Raw genomic sequence first — 20,239 nt, 5'->3', positions numbered from 1 at the left:
ATAGCCCCAACGTATATTGTATTTATAATAAAATAATGAATGAATCTTTTTCGTATATGTGGTTAAAATTTTAAGCGAGTTGGGATAGACAATAATAGGCAATAATGACAAGTATATTTATCAATATCCAAAGAAATAAAATGGCTACTTAATTTTAAACGGGTCGGCTCAGGCGAGCCACACACTTTTTAGACCGTGTAAAAAAGTCTTATTATAATATGGTTTCAAATATGTATGAGTTTTGATAATGTGATTATAAACGATTATTTGTTTATTTATATAAAATATATTAATTTAAATATAATTATTTTTGTGTACTATATTATTTTCTAAAAATAATCTGACATGTTTTTAAATATAATATAAATTTAAAATTGTTTAAATAAAGTACATAAATAATTAGTACATAGTACAATTTAGTAGCATATGAGAAAGATTTAAAAAGGAACCAGAACGTTAAATAATTAAATATTAATTTGATTATATATAATATTAAAATTGAATATATATATATATATATATATATATATATATATATATATATATATATATATATATATATATATATATATATATATATATATATATATATATATATATATATATATATAATATATATGAGATAAAATTTAGTTAAATGTGTCAATTCAAATTTGTGATTTTTGAATAAAAAATATAAGAGCTTTGCTATCCATTCACGATATTTGACTACACGGTATCATACACCATATAAACCATCAAAGCAAAATTTTCTTTCACACAAACCAATGCAATATAAATTATTAAAAAATGAAATTTGTATGTATTTTATTGTGTTTTACGGTGTAGGTGTTAAGAATGGGTGTAGAAATAGCTTTTCTCAAAATATAAATATTAGTTAAATTTTTAGACTTTATAATTATAGAACCAAACGGGTTAATCATGATCCATACATATTATTCCTAATGGAAACCAACTTTTTAAAATTCAAGGGGGTGTTTGTTTCGGAGATACAAATGTTATTTTCGGAAATGTGATATTGGAATTTACATATTCCTTTGTTTGTTTCAAGTTTTGATAAATTATTTTCGGGTACTTTTTATTTCCAGGAATAAATTTTGTTCATGAGTTTTTTCATTTTCATTCCCATGTAAAAGGATGATAATCTTATATTCCCATGGGAATATAAAATAACCAACCATAACTTCCCACTCTCATATTATTTTAACACATTTACTTTTTAATTTTTAATTTTTAAAATTTAATTAAAACAAAATCTAAAAATATTCCTAGGAACTTTATTCATTTGCCAAACACATTGATAAGAATAAAGTTCCAAACAATAATATTCTTAGGAATGATATTCCCAGGATTATAATTTTAAAAAAACAACCTTTATTTTTCCGAACTTTTCAAATCATGACTACAGTTATAAAAAAGAGTTATCATATAAACTACAAAATTTAAACTCAAATCCATGTGAAATTTGAGCCGAATATTTATCAATTTAATTAATTTGACATAATAAATAAATATTCCTTTAGATAATATGTTATTTTAATAAATTATTTACGTTATTAAATTTCTATTTTTTTAATTATACTATTTTTTGTCATTTTTATTATCATGATATTTAAAATTTGTTTCCATTCTCCTTTAATTAATTACTATTCTATTGTTGCACTTATTCAAAGAAAAAGGCTCTAGGATACTCAATTCTCCATGAATCTTATGGTACGGTTTAGTAAACAACAATGTTGTAAAAATATTGACGAGTTAATTTTTAGTGTTCAATATATTCGAAAACAACGTCACATTTTCCACATAATTTCGTAGAAAATGATGTTGAATCTTAATTTTCTTTGTGAGAGAATGTAATAATGAGTTCTTGGTAAGACTAATTATATTAGTGTTGTCACACTTAATTGGAATGTAATAACATTGAATCATAAAATCCAAAAATATCTATAGTATGGTAATATGTAATATTATCTAAAAAAAGGGGGAAAATTCCCAACCAAGATATGCAAAATTCTTTCTTCTGTCAAAACCTGATGATCCAATTTTCTTGTCACAACCATCAAAATTTCATCAAATTGTAACACATTGATCCACCTTGACAAAAACATTTGCAGTGACAACCTCATTTGTTTCAATAAAAACACAATTCTTAGACACATTTCTAATAACATGATTTGGAAACATGTTACCACTAGCACTTAAAGAGTATTGAACATTTCTAATAAGGTTAGGGAAAATCAAAACTTTGTTAAAATCAGCAATCCATGAAGTTCCATTTCCATGCAAAGATATCATTGCTGAAGTAGCTTTTAAATTCATACCATTCACAACATTTCTTTCAACAAAGACTTGTTTAATTTGATTAAAAGGAGTAATTGATGTGTCTAACTTCACAATTTCAACACCATGATTTTTTCCAGAGAACATGTTGTCAACAATGTTGACACCATTAACAATACCTTTGATTGATTTTAGTACAATGTTTGCATCACCTAAGAAGAAAGTACTTGAGATGTGAAGTTGAACAGGATCTTCAGCTATAATGTTTGTGTAATCCATGTAAGAATTTACAATCCTTGTTTGTGTTAAACCTGTTGGAAGACATGGAATAAATTCATGTAATAGTTTCAATTAATATTAAATAATAATCCTCGTTCCTAAAAAAAAAAATCTCCTTATTCAACTATGAGATTGACTTATCCAAAGGTACTAATTCTATTGTCTATTAGCGGGTGCTTATTTAAAGTCAGTACAAGATCTTGTAAGGACTGAACTAATACTAAAATTGTTTGCATTTAAAGTAATTCGAACATACGATTTGAGAGGAAAACACTCTCGAATCTCGAACCTTTAGTAACAGACTATAATTTGGTTTCAAATCTGAGACCTTGAGAGGAGCACACTCTCAGAACCTAAATGTTTCACCGCTAGACCACACACGCACTCAATCCTTTAAATAATAGAAAAAGTTTTAAAAAATAATTTAAATTCAAATATTTTTTAGTACAAGTATATATATGTTAGGAGTAAAGTAATGGTAAATTCATGTGTTAATATAAGTGATTTCTTCTCTAAACTAATGCAAATTGTGATGAATCCATAGGTTTTTATGAAGAATTGAACTGAATAAGTTTAGTTCATGTATAAAGCAAATCGAATCACTTGTGGGTGTTATTTATGCAGGTTTAGAGCTGAACTGAAGCTTTAGGAAAACAAGAAGAGAAAAGGAAGCTGGAAGTCTCAAAGGCAAAGCAAAAAGTTGAAGTCTGACAAGGGCGCGCCGCGGGAGTTCTAGCCAGCGCCGCGCCAAAGTCTCTGTTTCTGATCGCGTCGCGCCAGTCCGATGCCGCGCCGCGGCCTCGGCGTTAAAAGCCCAAAACTTCTATTTAAAAGCCCTAGCTTCCAGGTGGTTAGAGATCTTTTGTGAGCGAAATTAGGAGAGCATTCTGAGTTTGCAGTCAAGAACAACAATTGAAGGCTAATTCTTTACCAATCGAAGACATTCCATTGATGAAGATGAATCCCTCCATTAATTCTTGTGTGTTCTTCATGTCTATGGAGAGCTAAATTCCTCTTGTTGAGTTTAAGGTAGTAGTTAACCTATGAATATACAACACCATTGATTCTTTCCTATGAACAATTGTTTGAATTTTATTATCAATAAGAAACCTTGCTTTTAATTCACATCATTGTTGAATCCTTGATCGAAAGAGAGGATTTTTACTTTTGCCCTAGGTTACTATATTGATTCAATTGCAATTTGCAGAGATGGAATTGTGATTGGGTTTTCATAATTATCGTTCCTAATTACTATTATCGTTATTGATATTTGGAGAGATCGAATCTCATACCGGTAAAAGTTATCTAATTTGGTTTGCAGACATGGAATCATATTTGAGGATAAGTGAAGATAATAGTTCAAATGATTGTTCAATTGTGAATTAATCCATAAGTTGTATAGGAATAGGTTGATGAACCCTAAAGCTCAACATATTTCCTTAATCGTTAACAGATTCTCATTATTTGCATTCTTATTATTATTTATATTTGACAATATTAGAATCATAACACAAATCCAATTACTTTTTCTAACTCAAAATAATTAACTATAGAACGGCAGTGATATTAACCAATCCCTGTGGATACGATATATTACCGAAAATATTTACCCACAAATACTTTCAACAAATTGGCGCCGTTGCCGGGGATTGGTGTCAATATTGCACGCATTGCAATAGTTCTTATTTTGAGTTTTAATTTTTATTTTCTTATTTTAATTTTGATTTTTTGTATATAAATTTTTTTTATCTTGTTATTTCACTTGTTTGCTAGTCTTGTAGATGTTTGTTTCTCAGAATGTTTGACCCAAATATAAATGACGCGATTCATGCTCAAAACGAGATCCTTTTTCAACAAATGGAGTATCTCCTTCAAAGTTTGTCACAGTTCACACCTCAAGTTAGTGAGTTTTATGATAGCGGATGGGGCACACCGGAAGATACGATGGAGTATCATATGGCTAACCATGATTATCAACAACAAGCCTTTCAACCTTACACTCAATCATCGCCACAAAAACAAGGAGGACAATCTAAGTTGGAAGAGACCATGAATCAGTTTATACAAATGTCAATGACAAATCAACAACAAGGGATTTCACATTATAATCAAGGTTATCAAAGAGGACCCACTGAGTTAGAGGAAACCATGAATCAATTCATGCAACTCTCTTTAACCATTCAACAGAACCGAGAAATTCGAGATGTTCAACTTACCAAATTCTTAACCGAGCAAAACGTAAGTCAAGTCTCAACTTTTCAAAACCCTATGACTTGCGTAGAAACTTGCAATGCTACTTCTATAAAGAGTATAAAAGTGATTGATGAGGAAGTTGAAAACAATGATGATGACAAGGAAGATGTTGTTGAAAAGGATAATATAGAGCATATGAACATAAAGAAAAATATAGAAGTTGAGTATGAGTTCTCAATGAAGCTACCTTATCCAAGACCTCCTAAAAAAGTAGATGATGTGTTAGCCGAAGGAACAAAAAAGGAGGATATAATCAAAGAAGTCATGAATGAGTTAGAAACGTCAAAAGCTGAAATTTTTTCAAAAGAGAATATGATGGACTTAGAGTTGCAGAAGAATAGTAATGCAAATGAGCATAAACTCTCATTGGAATTACTTCCTCCACAAGTTCCTAATAAAGAAGGGAAGGAGAGTCATTTCTTTCGACCAATGGAAATGTTTAGCCGTTTGCAAACCACCATCCCATTTTTAGAAGGTTTAAAGTTAAAGCCAACATTTGTCAAGGATAGGTTCTCACCGACGAAGAAATTAACGGGTAAGGAGGTTATCTCTCTTGAGGATAGGAAAAAACAAATGAAGGAAGAGAGATCGCGAGTTGAAGTGGTAAGAATTAAGGATGAAGAAACCAAACAAGCAAACATGAAATACTTTTGGGGTTTCACATTGGTAAGAAAAGTACCAAGGAAAAGAGACAATGGTTGATGACTCAACCATGAACCGTCGAGCCATGCGACGTTAAACGAAGCACTTCGTGGGAGGTAACCCACACTTCTAATGTTTTGTTTTGTTTAGTTTTTATTTCAGGAAATAATCAGGGAACCCGTCTAGTGAAAGCTAGGAGGCAGCAATTGATATTGCGTTACTCTCTGTAAGTCACCCTCTCGGACTTGTTACGAAACATTGAGGTCAATGTTTAGTTCAAGTTTGGGGGGTGGAGCTATTTAGTTTTGAATTGTTCAAAGTTTCTAGTTTCTGTTTTTTTTAATTATGTACTCCCAGTTATAGTAAGTAGTCCCATAACAAAACGAGAATCTCAAGCGAAGTATCAACAATGAAGCAACATGTATGAAAGTGGTAGGAAGTGAATGTTCAAACTTTTTCAGTTTCACTTTCTTTTTCAATAAGTAACAAAGCAGGTATGAATTTTCAAACTCAAACTCTTAATGTGTGCAATGAAACTTAAGGTGTTAGTAAATACTGTCAGAAGTTCTTTATGGTACATTGTTTATTGGATCAGCTTAGCCTTAACCATTGTGAGGAAAGCCTTCCATTGTTTACTATATGCAGGAGGCCATCAATTGTTTTGACTTGTTTGTATCATGCTAAACCGGTTGTTGCATCGTCTGTGGAAATCTGTGAAAGTGATTTAGGCAATTGTTTGAATCTGAGAGTTTTCTTTTAGCCTATTCTAACATAAAACTTAATTTTTTCTGTGAGAGTGTAATCCTTTGCTAACCATTCTTTGAGCCTGAGGTCAAGATAAGCATCATAATATGCATCAAGGAAAATACCTGGTGAGTTTTGATCTCAATAAAAAGTTTTGTTCTGGATCATCAACCATAAAATTTGGTGATGTGTTTTCTCTTTGACCCTTTTTAGAAAGTAGGGGAGCATTCATATAATCTAAATACAAGTTGATCTCCAAGTTGGGGAGAGTCACATTCAAAAGAAGAGTAAGTACTTATGGTAATCGGTGAAAGATAAAAGAAGTCGTAGCTTGAAAAAAAAAAGAGAGAAGTCACAACGTTTGAATATAACGATTGTTGAAAAAAAAGTGAAAAAGAAGAATCAAGCTACGAATGAATGAAAAAAGATGGACAGGTAAAGGAATTAGAGTTTTAGAGAAAAAGAAATAAGTTATGAATTGGATGCTTCCCTATATTAGGAACAACCCTTGATTATCTTCTTTTCTTTGAATCTAAACCACATCACAACCATAGAAAGACCTTCTGATTCTCAGATTCCACAAGACTTGATGCGAGCAATTTGATGAACGTATGATATGGATCTTTGTTGATTTAATTGTTTGGATGAGTGTTTAACCCCTTTTTTATTCATCATACTTTTTGATGAGAGTGATTAGTGCTGGTTCAAGCAATTGTGTAGTGTTTTGAACTTCTGGAGGTAATTTGCTTTCAAAGTTTGTTTCATGTGTATATTCTGAGTTTGCAGGTAGAAGAGGAGTATTTGACTTAGTTACTGGATTGAACCACTTGAGAAAAAACTTTTTGAAAAACCTGTTACATGATTGTCGGTAAACTTTGCTGGAGGTAAGTAATTTTGTTTAGGGACAAACAAAACTCTAAGTTGGGGAGAGTTTGTTAGGAGTAAAGTAATGGTAAATTCATGTGTTAATATAAGTGATTTCTTCTCTAAACTAATGCAAATTGTGATGAATCCATAGGTTTTTATGAAGAATTGAACTGAATAAGTTTAGTTCATGTATAAAGCAAATCGAATCACTTGTGGGTGTTATTTATGCAGGTTTAGAGCTGAACTGAAGCTTTAGGAAAACAAGAAGAGAAAAGGAAGCTGGAAGTCTCAAAGGCAAAGCAAAAAGTTGAAGTCTGACAAGGGCGCGCCGCGGGAGTTCTAGCCAGCGCCGCGCCAAAGTCTCTGTTTCTGATCGCGCCGCGCCAGTCCGATGCCGCGCCGCGGCCTCGGCGTTAAAAGCCCAAAACTTCTATTTAAAAGCCCTAGCTTCCAGGTGGTTAGAGATCTTTTGTGAGCGAAATTAGGAGAGCATTCTGAGTTTGCAGTCAAGAACAACAATTGAAGGCCAATTCTTTACCAATCGAAGACATTCCATTGATGAAGATGAATCCCTCCATTAATTCTTGTGTGTTCTTCATGTCTATGGAGAGCTAAATTCCTCTTGTTGAGTTTAAGGTAGTAGTTAACCTATGAATATACAACACCATTGATTCTTTCCTATGAACAATTGTTTGAATTTTATTATCAATAAGAAACCTTGCTTTTAATTCACATCATTGTTGAATCCTTGATCGAAAGAGAGGATTTTTACTTTTGCCCTAGGTTACTATATTGATTCAATTGCAATTTGCAGAGATGGAATTGTGATTGGGTTTTCATAATTATCGTTCCTAATTACTATTATCGTTATTGATATTTGGAGAGATCGAATCTCATACCGGTAAAAGTTATCTAATTTGGTTTGCAGACATGGAATCATATTTGAGGATAAGTGAAGATAATAGTTCAAATGATTGTTCAATTGTGAATTAATCCATAAGTTGTATAGGAATAGGTTGATGAACCCTAAAGCTCAACATATTTCCTTAATCGTTAACAGATTCTCATTATTTGCATTCTTATTATTATTTATATTTGACAATATTAGAATCATAACACAAATCCAATTACTTTTTCTAACTCAAAATAATTAACTATAGAACGGCAGTGATATTAACCAATCCCTGTGGATACGATATATTACCGAAAATATTTACCCACAAATACTTTCAACAAATTGGCGCCGTTGCCGGGGATTGGTGTCAATATTGCACGCATTGCAATAGTTCTTATTTTGAGTTTTAATTTTTATTTTCTTATTTTAATTTTGATTTTTTGTATATAAATTTTTTTTATCTTGTTATTTCACTTGTTTGCTAGTCTTGTAGATGTTTGTTTCTCAGAATGTTTGACCCAAATATAAATGACGCGATTCATGCTCAAAACGAGATCCTTTTTCAACAAATGGAGTATCTCCTTCAAAGTTTGTCACAGTTCACACCTCAAGTTAGTGAGTTTTATGATAGCGGATGGGGCACACCGGAAGATACGATGGAGTATCATATGGCTAACCATGATTATCAACAACAAGCCTTTCAACCTTACACTCAATCATCGCCACAACAACAAGGAGGACAATCTAAGTTGGAAGAGACCATGAATCAGTTTATACAAATGTCAATGACAAATCAACAACAAGGGATTTCACATTATAATCAAGGTTATCAAAGAGGACCCACTGAGTTAAAGGAAACCATGAATCAATTCATGCAACTCTCTTTAACCATTCAACAGAACCGAGAAATTCGAGATGTTCAACTTACCAAATTCTTAACCGAGCAAAACGTAAGTCAAGTCTCAACTTTTCAAAACCCTATGACTTGCGTAGAAACTTGCAATGCTACTTCTATAAAGAGTATAAAAGTGATTGATGAGGAAGTTGAAAACAATGATGATGACAAGGAAGATGTTGTTGAAAAGGATAATATAGAGCATATGAACATAAAGAAAAATATAGAAGTTGAGTATGAGTTCTCAATGAAGCTACCTTATCCAAGACCTCCTAAAAAAGTAGATGATGTGTTAGCCGAAGGAACAAAAAAGGAGGATATAATCAAAGAAGTCATGAATGAGTTAGAAACGTCAAAAGCTGAAATTTTTTCAAAAGAGAATATGATGGACTTAGAGTTGCAGAAGAATAGTAATGCAAATGAGCATAAACTCTCATTGGAATTACTTCCTCCACAAGTTCCTAATAAAGAAGGGAAGGAGAGTCATTTCTTTCGACCAATGGAAATGTTTAGCCGTTTGCAAACCACCATCCCATTTTTAGAAGGTTTAAAGTTAAAGCCAACATTTGTCAAGGATAGGTTCTCACCGACGAAGAAATTAACGGGTAAGGAGGTTATCTCTCTTGAGGATAGGAAAAAACAAATGAAGGAAGAGAGATCGCGAGTTGAAGTGGTAAGAATTAAGGATGAAGAAACCAAACAAGCAAACATGAAATACTTTTGGGGTTTCACATTGGTAAGAAAAGTACCAAGGAAAAGAGACAATGGTTGATGACTCAACCATGAACCGTCGAGCCATGCGACGTTAAACGAAGCACTTCGTGGGAGGTAACCCAGACTTCTAATGTTTTGTTTTGTTTAGTTTTTATTTCAGGAAATAATCAGGGAACCCGTCTAGTGAAAGCTAGGAGGCAGCAATTGATATTGCGTTACTCTCTGTAAGTCACCCTCTCGGACTTGTTACGAAACATTGAGGTCAATGTTTAGTTCAAGTTTGGGGGGTGGAGCTATTTAGTTTTGAATTGTTCAAAGTTTCTAGTTTCTGTTTTTTTTAATTATGTACTCCCAGTTATAGTAAGTAGTCCCATAACAAAACGAGAATCTCAAGCGAAGTATCAACAATGAAGCAACATGTATGAAAGTGGTAGGAAGTGAATGTTCAAACTTTTTCAGTTTCACTTTCTTTTTCAATAAGTAACAAAGCAGGTATGAATTTTCAAACTCAAACTCTTAATGTGTGCAATGAAACTTAAGGTGTTAGTAAATACTGTCAGAAGTTCTTTATGGTACATTGTTTATTGGATCAGCTTAGCCTTAACCATTGTGAGGAAAGCCTTCCATTGTTTACTATATGCAGGAGGCCATCAATTGTTTTGACTTGTTTGTATCATGCTAAACCGGTTGTTGCATCGTCTGTGGAAATCTGTGAAAGTGATTTAGGCAATTGTTTGAATCTGAGAGTTTTCTTTTAGCCTATTCTAACATAAAACTTAATTTTTTCTGTGAGAGTGTAATCCTTTGCTAACCATTCTTTGAGCCTGAGGTCAAGATAAGCATCATAATATGCATCAAGGAAAATACCTGGTGAGTTTTGATCTCAATAAAAAGTTTTGTTCTGGATCATCAACCATAAAATTTGGTGATGTGTTTTTTCTTTGACCCTTTTTAGAAAGTAGGGGAGCATTCATATAATCTAAATACAAGTTGATCTCCAAGTTGGGGAGAGTCACATTCAAAAGAAGAGTAAGTACTTATGGTAATCGGTGAAAGATAAAAGAAGTCGTAGCTTGAAAAAAAAAAGAGAGAAGTCACAACGTTTGAATATAACGATTGTTGAAAAAAAAGTGAAAAAGAAGAATCAAGCTACGAATGAATGAAAAAAGATGGACAGGTAAAGGAATTAGAGTTTTAGAGAAAAAGAAATAAGTTATGAATTGGATGCTTCCCTATATTAGGAACAACCCTTGATTATCTTCTTTTCTTTGAATCTAAACCACATCACAACCATAGAAAGACCTTCTGATTCTCAGATTCCACAAGACTTGATGCGAGCAATTTGATGAACGTATGATATGGATCTTTGTTGATTTAATTGTTTGGATGAGTGTTTAACCCCTTTTTTATTCATCATACTTTTTGATGAGAGTGATTAGTGCTGGTTCAAGCAATTGTGTAGTGTTTTGAACTTCTGGAGGTAATTTGCTTTCAAAGTTTGTTTCATGTGTATATTCTGAGTTTGCAGGTAGAAGAGGAGTATTTGACTTAGTTACTGGATTGAACCACTTGAGAAAAAACTTTTTGAAAAACCTGTTACATGATTGTCGGTAAACTTTGCTGGAGGTAAGTAATTTTGTTTAGGGACAAACAAAACTCTAAGTTGGGGAGAGTTTGTTAGGAGTAAAGTAATGGTAAATTCATGTGTTAATATAAGTGATTTCTTCTCTAAACTAATGCAAATTGTGATGAATCCATAGGTTTTTATGAAGAATTGAACTGAATAAGTTTAGTTCATGTATAAAGCAAATCGAATCACTTGTGGGTGTTATTTATGCAGGTTTAGAGCTGAACTGAAGCTTTAGGAAAACAAGAAGAGAAAAGGAAGCTGGAAGTCTCAAAGGCAAAGCAAAAAGTTGAAGTCTGACAAGGGCGCGCCGCGGGAGTTCTAGCCAGCGCCGCGCCAAAGTCTCTGTTTCTGATCGCGCCGCGCCAGTCCGATGCCGCGCCGCGGCCTCGACGTTAAAAGCCCAAAACTTCTATTTAAAAGCCCTAGCTTCCAGGTGGTTAGAGATCTTTTGTGAGCGAAATTAGGAGAGCATTCTGAGTTTGCAGTCAAGAACAACAATTGAAGGCCAATTCTTTACCAATCGAAGACATTCCATTGATGAAGATGAATCCCTCCATTAATTCTTGTGTGTTCTTCATGTCTATGGAGAGCTAAATTCCTCTTGTTGAGTTTAAGGTAGTAGTTAACCTATGAATATACAACACCATTGATTCTTTCCTATGAACAATTGTTTGAATTTTATTATCAATAAGAAACCTTGCTTTTAATTCACATCATTGTTGAATCCTTGATTGAAAGAGAGGATTTTTACTTTTGCCCTAGGTTACTATATTGATTCAATTGCAATTTGCAGAGATGGAATTGTGATTGGGTTTTCATAATTATCGTTCCTAATTACTATTATCGTTATTGATATTTGTAGAGATCGAATCTCATACCGGTAAAAGTTATCTAATTTGGTTTGCAGACATGGAATCATATTTGAGGATAAGTGAAGATAATAGTTCAAATGATTGTTCAATTGTGAATTAATCCATAAGTTGTATAGGAATAGGTTGATGAACCCTAAAGCTCAACATATTTCCTTAATCGTTAACAGATTCTCATTATTTGCATTCTTATTATTATTTATATTTGACAATATTAGAATCATAACACAAATCCAATTACTTTTTCTAACTCAAAATAATTAACTATAGAACGGCAGTGATATTAACCAATCCCTGTGGATACGATATATTACCGAAAATATTTACCCACAAATACTTTCAACAATATACAATGTTTTACTCTTCAGTATCCATAATTTTTTTAATTTTACTTTTAGATTCTTTTTGTTCTTAATATTTTTTTATCTGTTCTTAATGTTTTGTTTTTTTTGGTAACAAAGAGGGCCGAAGCCCGATCTTAATGTTTTGTTTTAGTCACTATAAAGGTTGATCACTTTGAATTTGGATTTTATAATACCTATTTTAGTCTTTATTTTTTATTTTGATAGATTAAAATTAAATATTTTTAAAATATTTTATTAATATTTCTTCCAATATAAAGTAATTATATTCAAGTTTTAAAAATGAATATTTTGTAGACCAAATAAATAGAAGTATTGTAAGGAATAAAAACAAATAAATAAATTTGTAGGAACTAAAAATAAAATAATATATTAATATAGAACAAAAATATATTTAAATTTTTTGAATTATTGAAATTTCTGATATCAAACGTGTTTGATTATCAACATTATATTCAATAAATTACTTTTCTGAAATTATGATCAAAGTTGATACGTAAGAGTTGTGTTGGTTATTATTAGAATATTATTTAATTTCTAAATATGACTATCGGTGATAGTTTGAATGTGTTACACTTGTAACTTGCAATACAAGTAAACTGTCACAAGTTGACAATTAAGTTTGTTAGTTGATTTTAGACTTTAACAACCATTTAATATGGTCTCTTCTCATTGTACTTGTATTCAATTTCATTCTAATAACATATCTCTCTCAATTGTCTTTCATTGTCTCTAAAATTCTTCAATTTGAAACTAACTCGAAACACACAATTTATCCAACAAATATGTATTTGGAGCACTGGTTTGAATTCGATCCTCAACCTCGATCTATGGAAAATGGAAGTACAACCTCCAATAAATTCTCTGTGAATCTACCAGTGTTCAAGGGAGAACATTATGATAGATGTTTGCATAGATGAAAGTCATATTCAAATTTGAAGATGTGCTTGAAATCGGGAACATTCGTTTCTTGATATTAGAGGTAAATGCTACTGAGGCAGAAAGAACTACTCCTCATGAAATGAGCAAGAAAAATGGAAACGCCTTGTTATTGATCCATTAGTGTGTGGATTTGATGTCTTTGAAAATATATTTGAGCAAGAAACCGAGAACAATGGCTTATTGACATTCGACGCAAATGCTATTGAGGCACAAAGAACTACTCATCTTGAAATGAGCAAGAAAAATGAAAAAGGCTTGTTATTGACCATTGGTGTGTGGATTTGAATTTCTTTAAGAAGATAATTGAGTAAGAAACGACTACGGATGCGTGTGATACTCTCAAAAAGTTGTATGGAATACATGATAAATTAAAGAAAATCAAATTGCAATCCTTGAGGAAATAGTATGAGAATATGCAGATGAATGATGGTGAAGTTATTTTTTAGTTCTTCTCAAGATTGAATGTTTTGACCAATTAAATGAAATCGTGTGGAGAGAAGATATCTGAATCACATAAAGAGGAAAAATTTCTAAGAGCTCTATCTTCCAAGTTTAATCACATTGTTGTGGCCATTGAAGAGTCTAAAGATTTATATAAAATGAAGCTTGAAGAATAACAAGTATCTCTTGAAGCTCATAAGTTGAGGCTGAAGCATAGAAATTTAGAGAACATGTTTGAACAAGCCTTGCTCGCCAAATTCTTCAAGAAAATAAAAGAAGATTCCTCAAAGAATGATGAAGTCAACGAAAGATGGAAGAAGATGTGGAATGAAAGTGATAATGCAGACAAGAACTCAAGAAGTTAGGGCGGGACAAGTAAGAGTGGTGCTCCTCACAATAATTTTTTTTTAAAGGAAGGTGGAAATGAAGGAAGTCCAATGATATTGTTGCCAAAAGTTTGGATACTAATGTTACTTCAACAAATAATCGAATGGAAACAACAAGGATGTGGCACAATTTTCTAATGTTGAAAATATTGACTCATAATAAGTCATTTTGATGGCTGGTATACATTTGGCTCAAACAAAACTGATGTTTGGTACCTTGACACATGGTGCAGCAATCACATGATTGACAATAAAATTAAGTTCATTAAGCTTGATGAATCAATGAGGAAATCCACTAAATTTTAAAATAATAACATGGTCACACAAGAAGGAATAAGAAACATTCTTGTGAAGAAAAACGATGTACAATAAGTAATCATATGTATGTTCCTTATATGGTAAATAATTTGATCATCTTGGGTCAATTGCTTGACAAAAACAACACAATGAGGCTAGAAGATAAAGTTCTCAAGGTGTTTGATGTAAGTTCTTAGCTAATCTTGAAAGCACCCTTATAAACCAACATGACATTCAAGATTATGATCAATATTCTAGACCACTAATGTTTTACATCAACCATAATTAGAGATCAAAATTGGATATGGCATCAGAGGAATGACAATCTCAATTTTAGGAGTCTCGGCCTAATGCACATAAAAAATATGGTATATGGACTTTACAAAATCACAATGCCAAAACAGTTATGTGAATAGTGCTTCATTGCCAAGTAGGCATAATAATCATTCAAACATTACTTGCCAATGAAATCATCGTAGATGGTGGGGATTCTGTACTTAAATGTGTGTAGCCCTTTTGAAGTGAAGTCACTAGGAGGTAATTTATACTTCTTAACCATCATAGATGAATTCTCTAGATACATGTAGATTTACTTGTTGGAGAAGAAAAGTGAAGTGTTCACTAACTTCAAAGGGTTCAAGCTCCTAGTTGAAAATCAGGCTAAATGTGTCATTAAAAGGTTAATAATTGAGGGTGGTAGTGAGTACACCTCAACTGGATTTTCCCATTTTTTGAATAAGAAGGAATTGAGCGGGAAATCATAGCACCTTAAACACTTCATCATAATAGAATTTGTGAGATAAATAAAAAAAAGCATTTTGAACATGGCAAGAAACATACTTAAGAAAAAGAAAATTCCAAATCATTTTTGAGGTGAGGCTACTTCCATTGCTGTCAACCTCATCAATAGATATCTAAAAAATAAGATTAACAAAATGACATCTTATGAAACTTGTTCAAGCATAAAACCAAGTGTTGGACACTTCAATATTTTTGGTTCATTATGTTACATACATGTACCTTGGAAACACTGAAAGAAGCTTGACGATAGAGGTCTATTCATGATCTTGGTTGGGTACAATTCCACACGTTCCTACAAGTTTTTCTCGCCAAATGAGAACAAGGAGGTGATTAGTAGATATGTGGAATTTTAGGATAATAAAGGGTGAAATTGGCTTACAATTCGAAGTAATCCAATGCAAGAAGATGAAGGCTCAATCCACCTATAAACCACTCTTTAAGATGATGACCAAGAAGTAGAGGTTGAGTATGGAAAAGCTCGGGAAGTGAGGATATCAACAAGATCTAAAACTAAATCAATAAGATTGAATGATTATGAGAGGGTTCATGATCAAGCTATCATAGAAAACGATTACCTAATTAAAAAAGGCATGATGGCTAAATCATAACCAATTGATCATGTTCAAGCCAAGAAAGATGAGAACTAACAATATGTAATAAATGAAGAGCTCAAGTCTATTGAAAATAACAAAACCTGGAAACTAAACAATTACTCAGGTTAAAAATAAATGGATTTCTTGTGGGTTTATAAGCTAAAGTTGAATCGAAATGGTGAAATTTCCAAGTATAAAGTAAGATTGGTGGCAAAGGTTTTCTAAAAAGTCTGGAATTGATTTTAATGAAGTCTATGCACCTGTGACTATACTTGAAACTATAAGATTAGTTGTATCCATTGTAACGTATAGAGGTTGAAATATGCGCTGCCTTGGGGTGAAACCAACCTTCCTTATTGAACCTCTAGATGAAGATGTTTATGTGAATCAGCCACTAGGTTTTGAGGTAAAAGGTCAAAGAGATGGTGTACAAGGCGATCAAAGCATTTTATGGATTGAAGCAAACACCTAGAGCATGGAACACGAGAATTGATAGCTTCTTGATCAAGATAGGTTTCAACAAATGCATATCAAAACATGGACTATGTGTGAAAGACTCAAGTGAGTAAGACCAAGTCATCATATGTCTCTATGTAGATTATTTATAAGTCATAGTACTAATGATGATGAATTGGAAAAGTTCAAGGGAAGCATGGAGAATGATTTTGAAATGTCAGACTTAGGAAATTTGGAATACTTCATAGAAATAAAAATTATGAACACAAAACATGGAGTTTTCTTGCATCAGAATAAATATGCAGAAGACATCTTGAAGAAGTTCAAGATGAGCAATTGCAACTATGCAATCACACCTATAGATACAAAAATCAAATTAAAGAAGGAGATTGAAGATGAACCGGAGGATAGCACATTATACAAACAAATCATTGCAACCCTGCAAACACAAGACCAGACATTTGTCATAGTGTGAGATTGGTTAGCATATTTATGGAGGAACCATGACTACTTGCAGAAAAGAGGATTCTAATATCATTAGATGTATAAAATACCATGGAATTCTTTTGCCAAATCATCAAAACACAAGAATGAAATCCAAGGTTTATGGCTATCTGATTTAGACTGGAGCAGTGATCAAGATAATAGAAAGAGAACATTTGAAGGCCTTAAAGGGTTAATGAGAAGGAAGAGCTTAGAGAATCTGAATTAGGAAGGATATTAGTGATAGTTTGAAAGTGTTGCACTTGTAACTTGGAACAAAAGCAAACTGTCACAACTTCACACTTAAGTTTGTAGTTGATTTTAGCCTTTACCAACCATTTAAAAAGGCCTCCTCTCATTCTAATAACATCTCTCTAACAATTCTCTTTAATTTTCTCTAAAATTCCTCGATTTACAAATAACTTAAAATACAAGTTACCCAACCGTTATATGTGTCTATATCGGTGTTTCATAATTTTTTTTTATGGAAGTTTGATATACGGTGATAGGACCACCGACTATCCGGAAAACTTGGTGTGTTTCTTGGTTTAAACAATAACTTCAGAATAATTAATAAAAGTATAACCATACCTGGTAGTTTCAAATAAATTCCTGTACCACCAAATGCACTAGCTTTATTATAACAATGTACACCAGAAATTGTGTTAGCTTGACCACTAATCATAATTCCAATAGCAGCAGAGAAAATCACAACATCAGTGATTGCATTATCATTCCCTTGAAGGTTAATTCCAATTCCTGAAAATATTCTTTCATTTTTGTCACCTCCTGCAGTTATATGCTGTCCAATAAAAGAGTTTCTAATATATGTTTCATGGCCACTTTTGACTAAAATTCCATTTGTAGTGAAATGTGTGATGTAACAATTGTCTATGTTGATTCTTAGTGAGTTTGTGATTGAAATTCCTCCACCTTTGAAGTTTGAGTCTAGAAAGAGATCTCTGAGAGTTATGTATTCATAATTGTAGGAGGATGAGGTGGAACCATAATTTGATAAATCTATTAAATTTTTGTTTAATGGAAAATTGTTGGAGGCTTTTATTGTTCCTCCATGTATCTGTTAACATCAAATAAAAATCAAAGTTAGATTTCAAATTTGATGTCTTTTGGAAGACTTATATGTTGGACTAAAGAAAGAAAAAATAAAAAGACAAAAAAGGATGTATTTTGCTTTGACATGCTATGATTTCGATTAAGTCACCTCGATCAACCACATTTAAATCGTTTAATCTTTGATTGGATAGTCTAAATTTTAACAAAAATTTCAATCTTTAATATATTTAAAATATCAAACTTGAAATCAAAATATTCTAATTTGACCGGACAATCTAAATGTGACTAAGCGCATATTCCATATTATGTGCAAACTTTAAGTAAAGATTTTTTTTTCATTTGATTTTCTAATCATTTAACTAATAATTTACTTAGAGAGTATATTATTATTTTTTCATTAAAAGAGTTAAAATACTTAAGGAATAAAAAAATTATCAAAATGATTTTTAGAAATATACCATGAGATTTCCAACACCAGCCTTTGGAAACTGCAAAGGCTTGCTGATCAAGTAATCTCCACCTTGAAGATTAATCTGAGCACCTCCAAGGTCAATTATGCCATTCATCAAAAACCCTTTACTTGGACCTTTTGCTGCATCTGCCATGGCTTCAAGAAGAGCCTCAGTGCTATCTGAGTTTCCTGTTGGATCAGCACCATAAGATGTCACAAGGTACTCATGTGGTTTCTTGAGATCCTGTAATAACATAATAAAATTCTAAAACCAGAATTTTGACCGTCTCCGTAATTTAAAACCTGATCATAAATTGTGTCCTGAAACTGCGGCCGCAATTTAAAACCATGCTTAACTAATGGCATAGATGAATTGAATTAAAAGGTAAAAACATGCATGATTGATAAATTATAACCTGTGATTGTGTAGGAGAAGGGCTAGGAGAAGGTGAAAAGGAAGATGGTTGTGAAGCAATGGAATCATGTTTAGTGAAAGAGGCTTTGAATGCATTCAATTGAAGCATTGCTTCATTATGATGAGTGCCACTAGAAATAGTCCTCAAAGGTAATTTACCCTTATAAGCATTTGTTGCAATGAAACAAGGCATGATTAGAAGCATGAACCACAATGGACTTACTCTAGCCATTGTGGTTTTCATTGGTGAATCTGTTTGAGAAAATCAGAGTATACAATAATCAGTTTTGAAAAGGACTTTTGTTGTGAGAGCATATGAAAAAAAGTTTAAAATGAAAGAGAAGATGGAATGGAACATATATAGAAAAAAGTTAACTAAGATTTGATTTGAAAAATATTTGTGATATTTTATTATTGATTCATATACACACTAACATCATTTGGACTATGATTCTAGTGATTATTTTAATGGTTTCTCTTTTGATTTATGTAAAAAAATTGCCCCTTCACCTTGTAGAAATGTAAGCATGTGATGTGTACAAGTTTGACGCGGTGGAAAAGAAGTTTTGGAAACCGGCACTTTTGTTGAACTATAAATCTATGATGGAATTAATTGAACAGGGGTCCACCATTTATGTCATACTAGACTATAAGACAATTGGTTTGGTTGTTTGGTAGAAGAAAATTAGAAAATTTTTAGGGGTTAATATTTCACATTCATTATTTATTTCCTTTTTTTCAAGTGAGTTCACATTCATTAATGATAATGAGGGACATTCTCACCTTAGAACTTATGAGTTATTATTGTAAGGCTCTGTTAGGTAAAAATAGAAGTTGGTTGATAAGTTACACTATAAGAAAACATTGATTTAGCGTCGGTCCAAAATCCTCGCTAATAGATACAAAATCGATGCTAATAGGATTTAGCGTTGGCTTAGTGTCGTTGTCGGGGCTGACTCTCTAAAGCTAGAAGTTAATAGTAGCGTACAACCGACGTTATGGGTAGCGTCGAATTTAAAAACTTTAAAGCGACACTAAACCATGGCCCTTTGTGTAACACCTCATAAATTTCTTTATTTAATTTAATTAATTTTTTTAATTAAATATTAGAATTAATTGAATTATTTGAGAAATATGGATTGATGAAGCTAATGGGCCAGTGTCGCAAGTAGCAATTGGGGGGTGTGTCAGTTGCAAAGCCTTCTACTAAAATAAGGTTATATTTTCATAAAATAGAAAAGAGGAGGATTTTGTGAAAAGAGAACCAAAAGGGAGAAGAAAAGAGCTGAACGTGAAATTGGGAGAAGAGCAAGGGCATCCAAGAATTCGACATCGAGGTAAGGGGGGATTCTTCTCATTAACCTCTATTATGGGTTGTATGAATGATTCAATAGAGTTTGTATGTTAGGATTCTGAATTGGATTGTATGTCGGGTTTGGGGTTTTGGGGTTTATAGAACTTTAGTTCAAT

At 32.3% G+C, this 20,239-nt stretch overlaps 1 protein-coding gene across 1 annotated transcript; it reads right to left on the bottom strand.

Moving 5' to 3' along the window:
* Nucleotides 1–1,883: 1,883 nt before the first annotated feature.
* On the bottom strand, nt 1,884–19,197 carry LOC131630068 (polygalacturonase QRT3-like). The gene is made up of 4 exons (XM_058900865.1): nt 18,771–19,197; nt 18,362–18,598; nt 17,421–17,907; nt 1,884–2,591 (listed from the first exon to the last, which is right to left on the bottom strand). Exons 1-4 carry the CDS (start codon nt 19,011–19,013, stop codon nt 2,071–2,073), a joined length of 1,488 nt encoding a protein of 495 aa, XP_058756848.1. The 5' UTR covers nt 19,014–19,197; the 3' UTR covers nt 1,884–2,070.
* Between the last annotated feature and the right edge of the window lie 1,042 nt (nt 19,198–20,239).

Source organism: Vicia villosa, unplaced genomic scaffold (genome assembly GCF_029867415.1).
Source record: "Vicia villosa cultivar HV-30 ecotype Madison, WI unplaced genomic scaffold, Vvil1.0 ctg.000643F_1_1, whole genome shotgun sequence".
NCBI classification, from domain to species: Eukaryota; Viridiplantae; Streptophyta; class Magnoliopsida; order Fabales; family Fabaceae; genus Vicia; species Vicia villosa.
The sequence above is the reverse complement of the archived record's forward strand: the minus strand, read 5'-3'. Positions and strand labels throughout refer to the sequence as shown.

Excerpts from the sequence above, each read along its gene's own strand:
- LOC131630068 (XM_058900865.1), bottom strand. The coding sequence starts at position 19,013 with ATGAAAACCACAATGGCTAGAGTAAGTCCATTGTGGTTCATGCTTCTA. Across the intron at positions 17,908-18,361 it reads CTGGTGTTGGAAATCTCATG|ATACATGGAGGAACAATAAA; the intron begins GTATATTTCTAA and ends TGATGTTAACAG. Across the intron at positions 2,592-17,420 it reads AATTTATTTGAAACTACCAG|GTTTAACACAAACAAGGATT; the intron begins GTATGGTTATAC and ends GTCTTCCAACAG.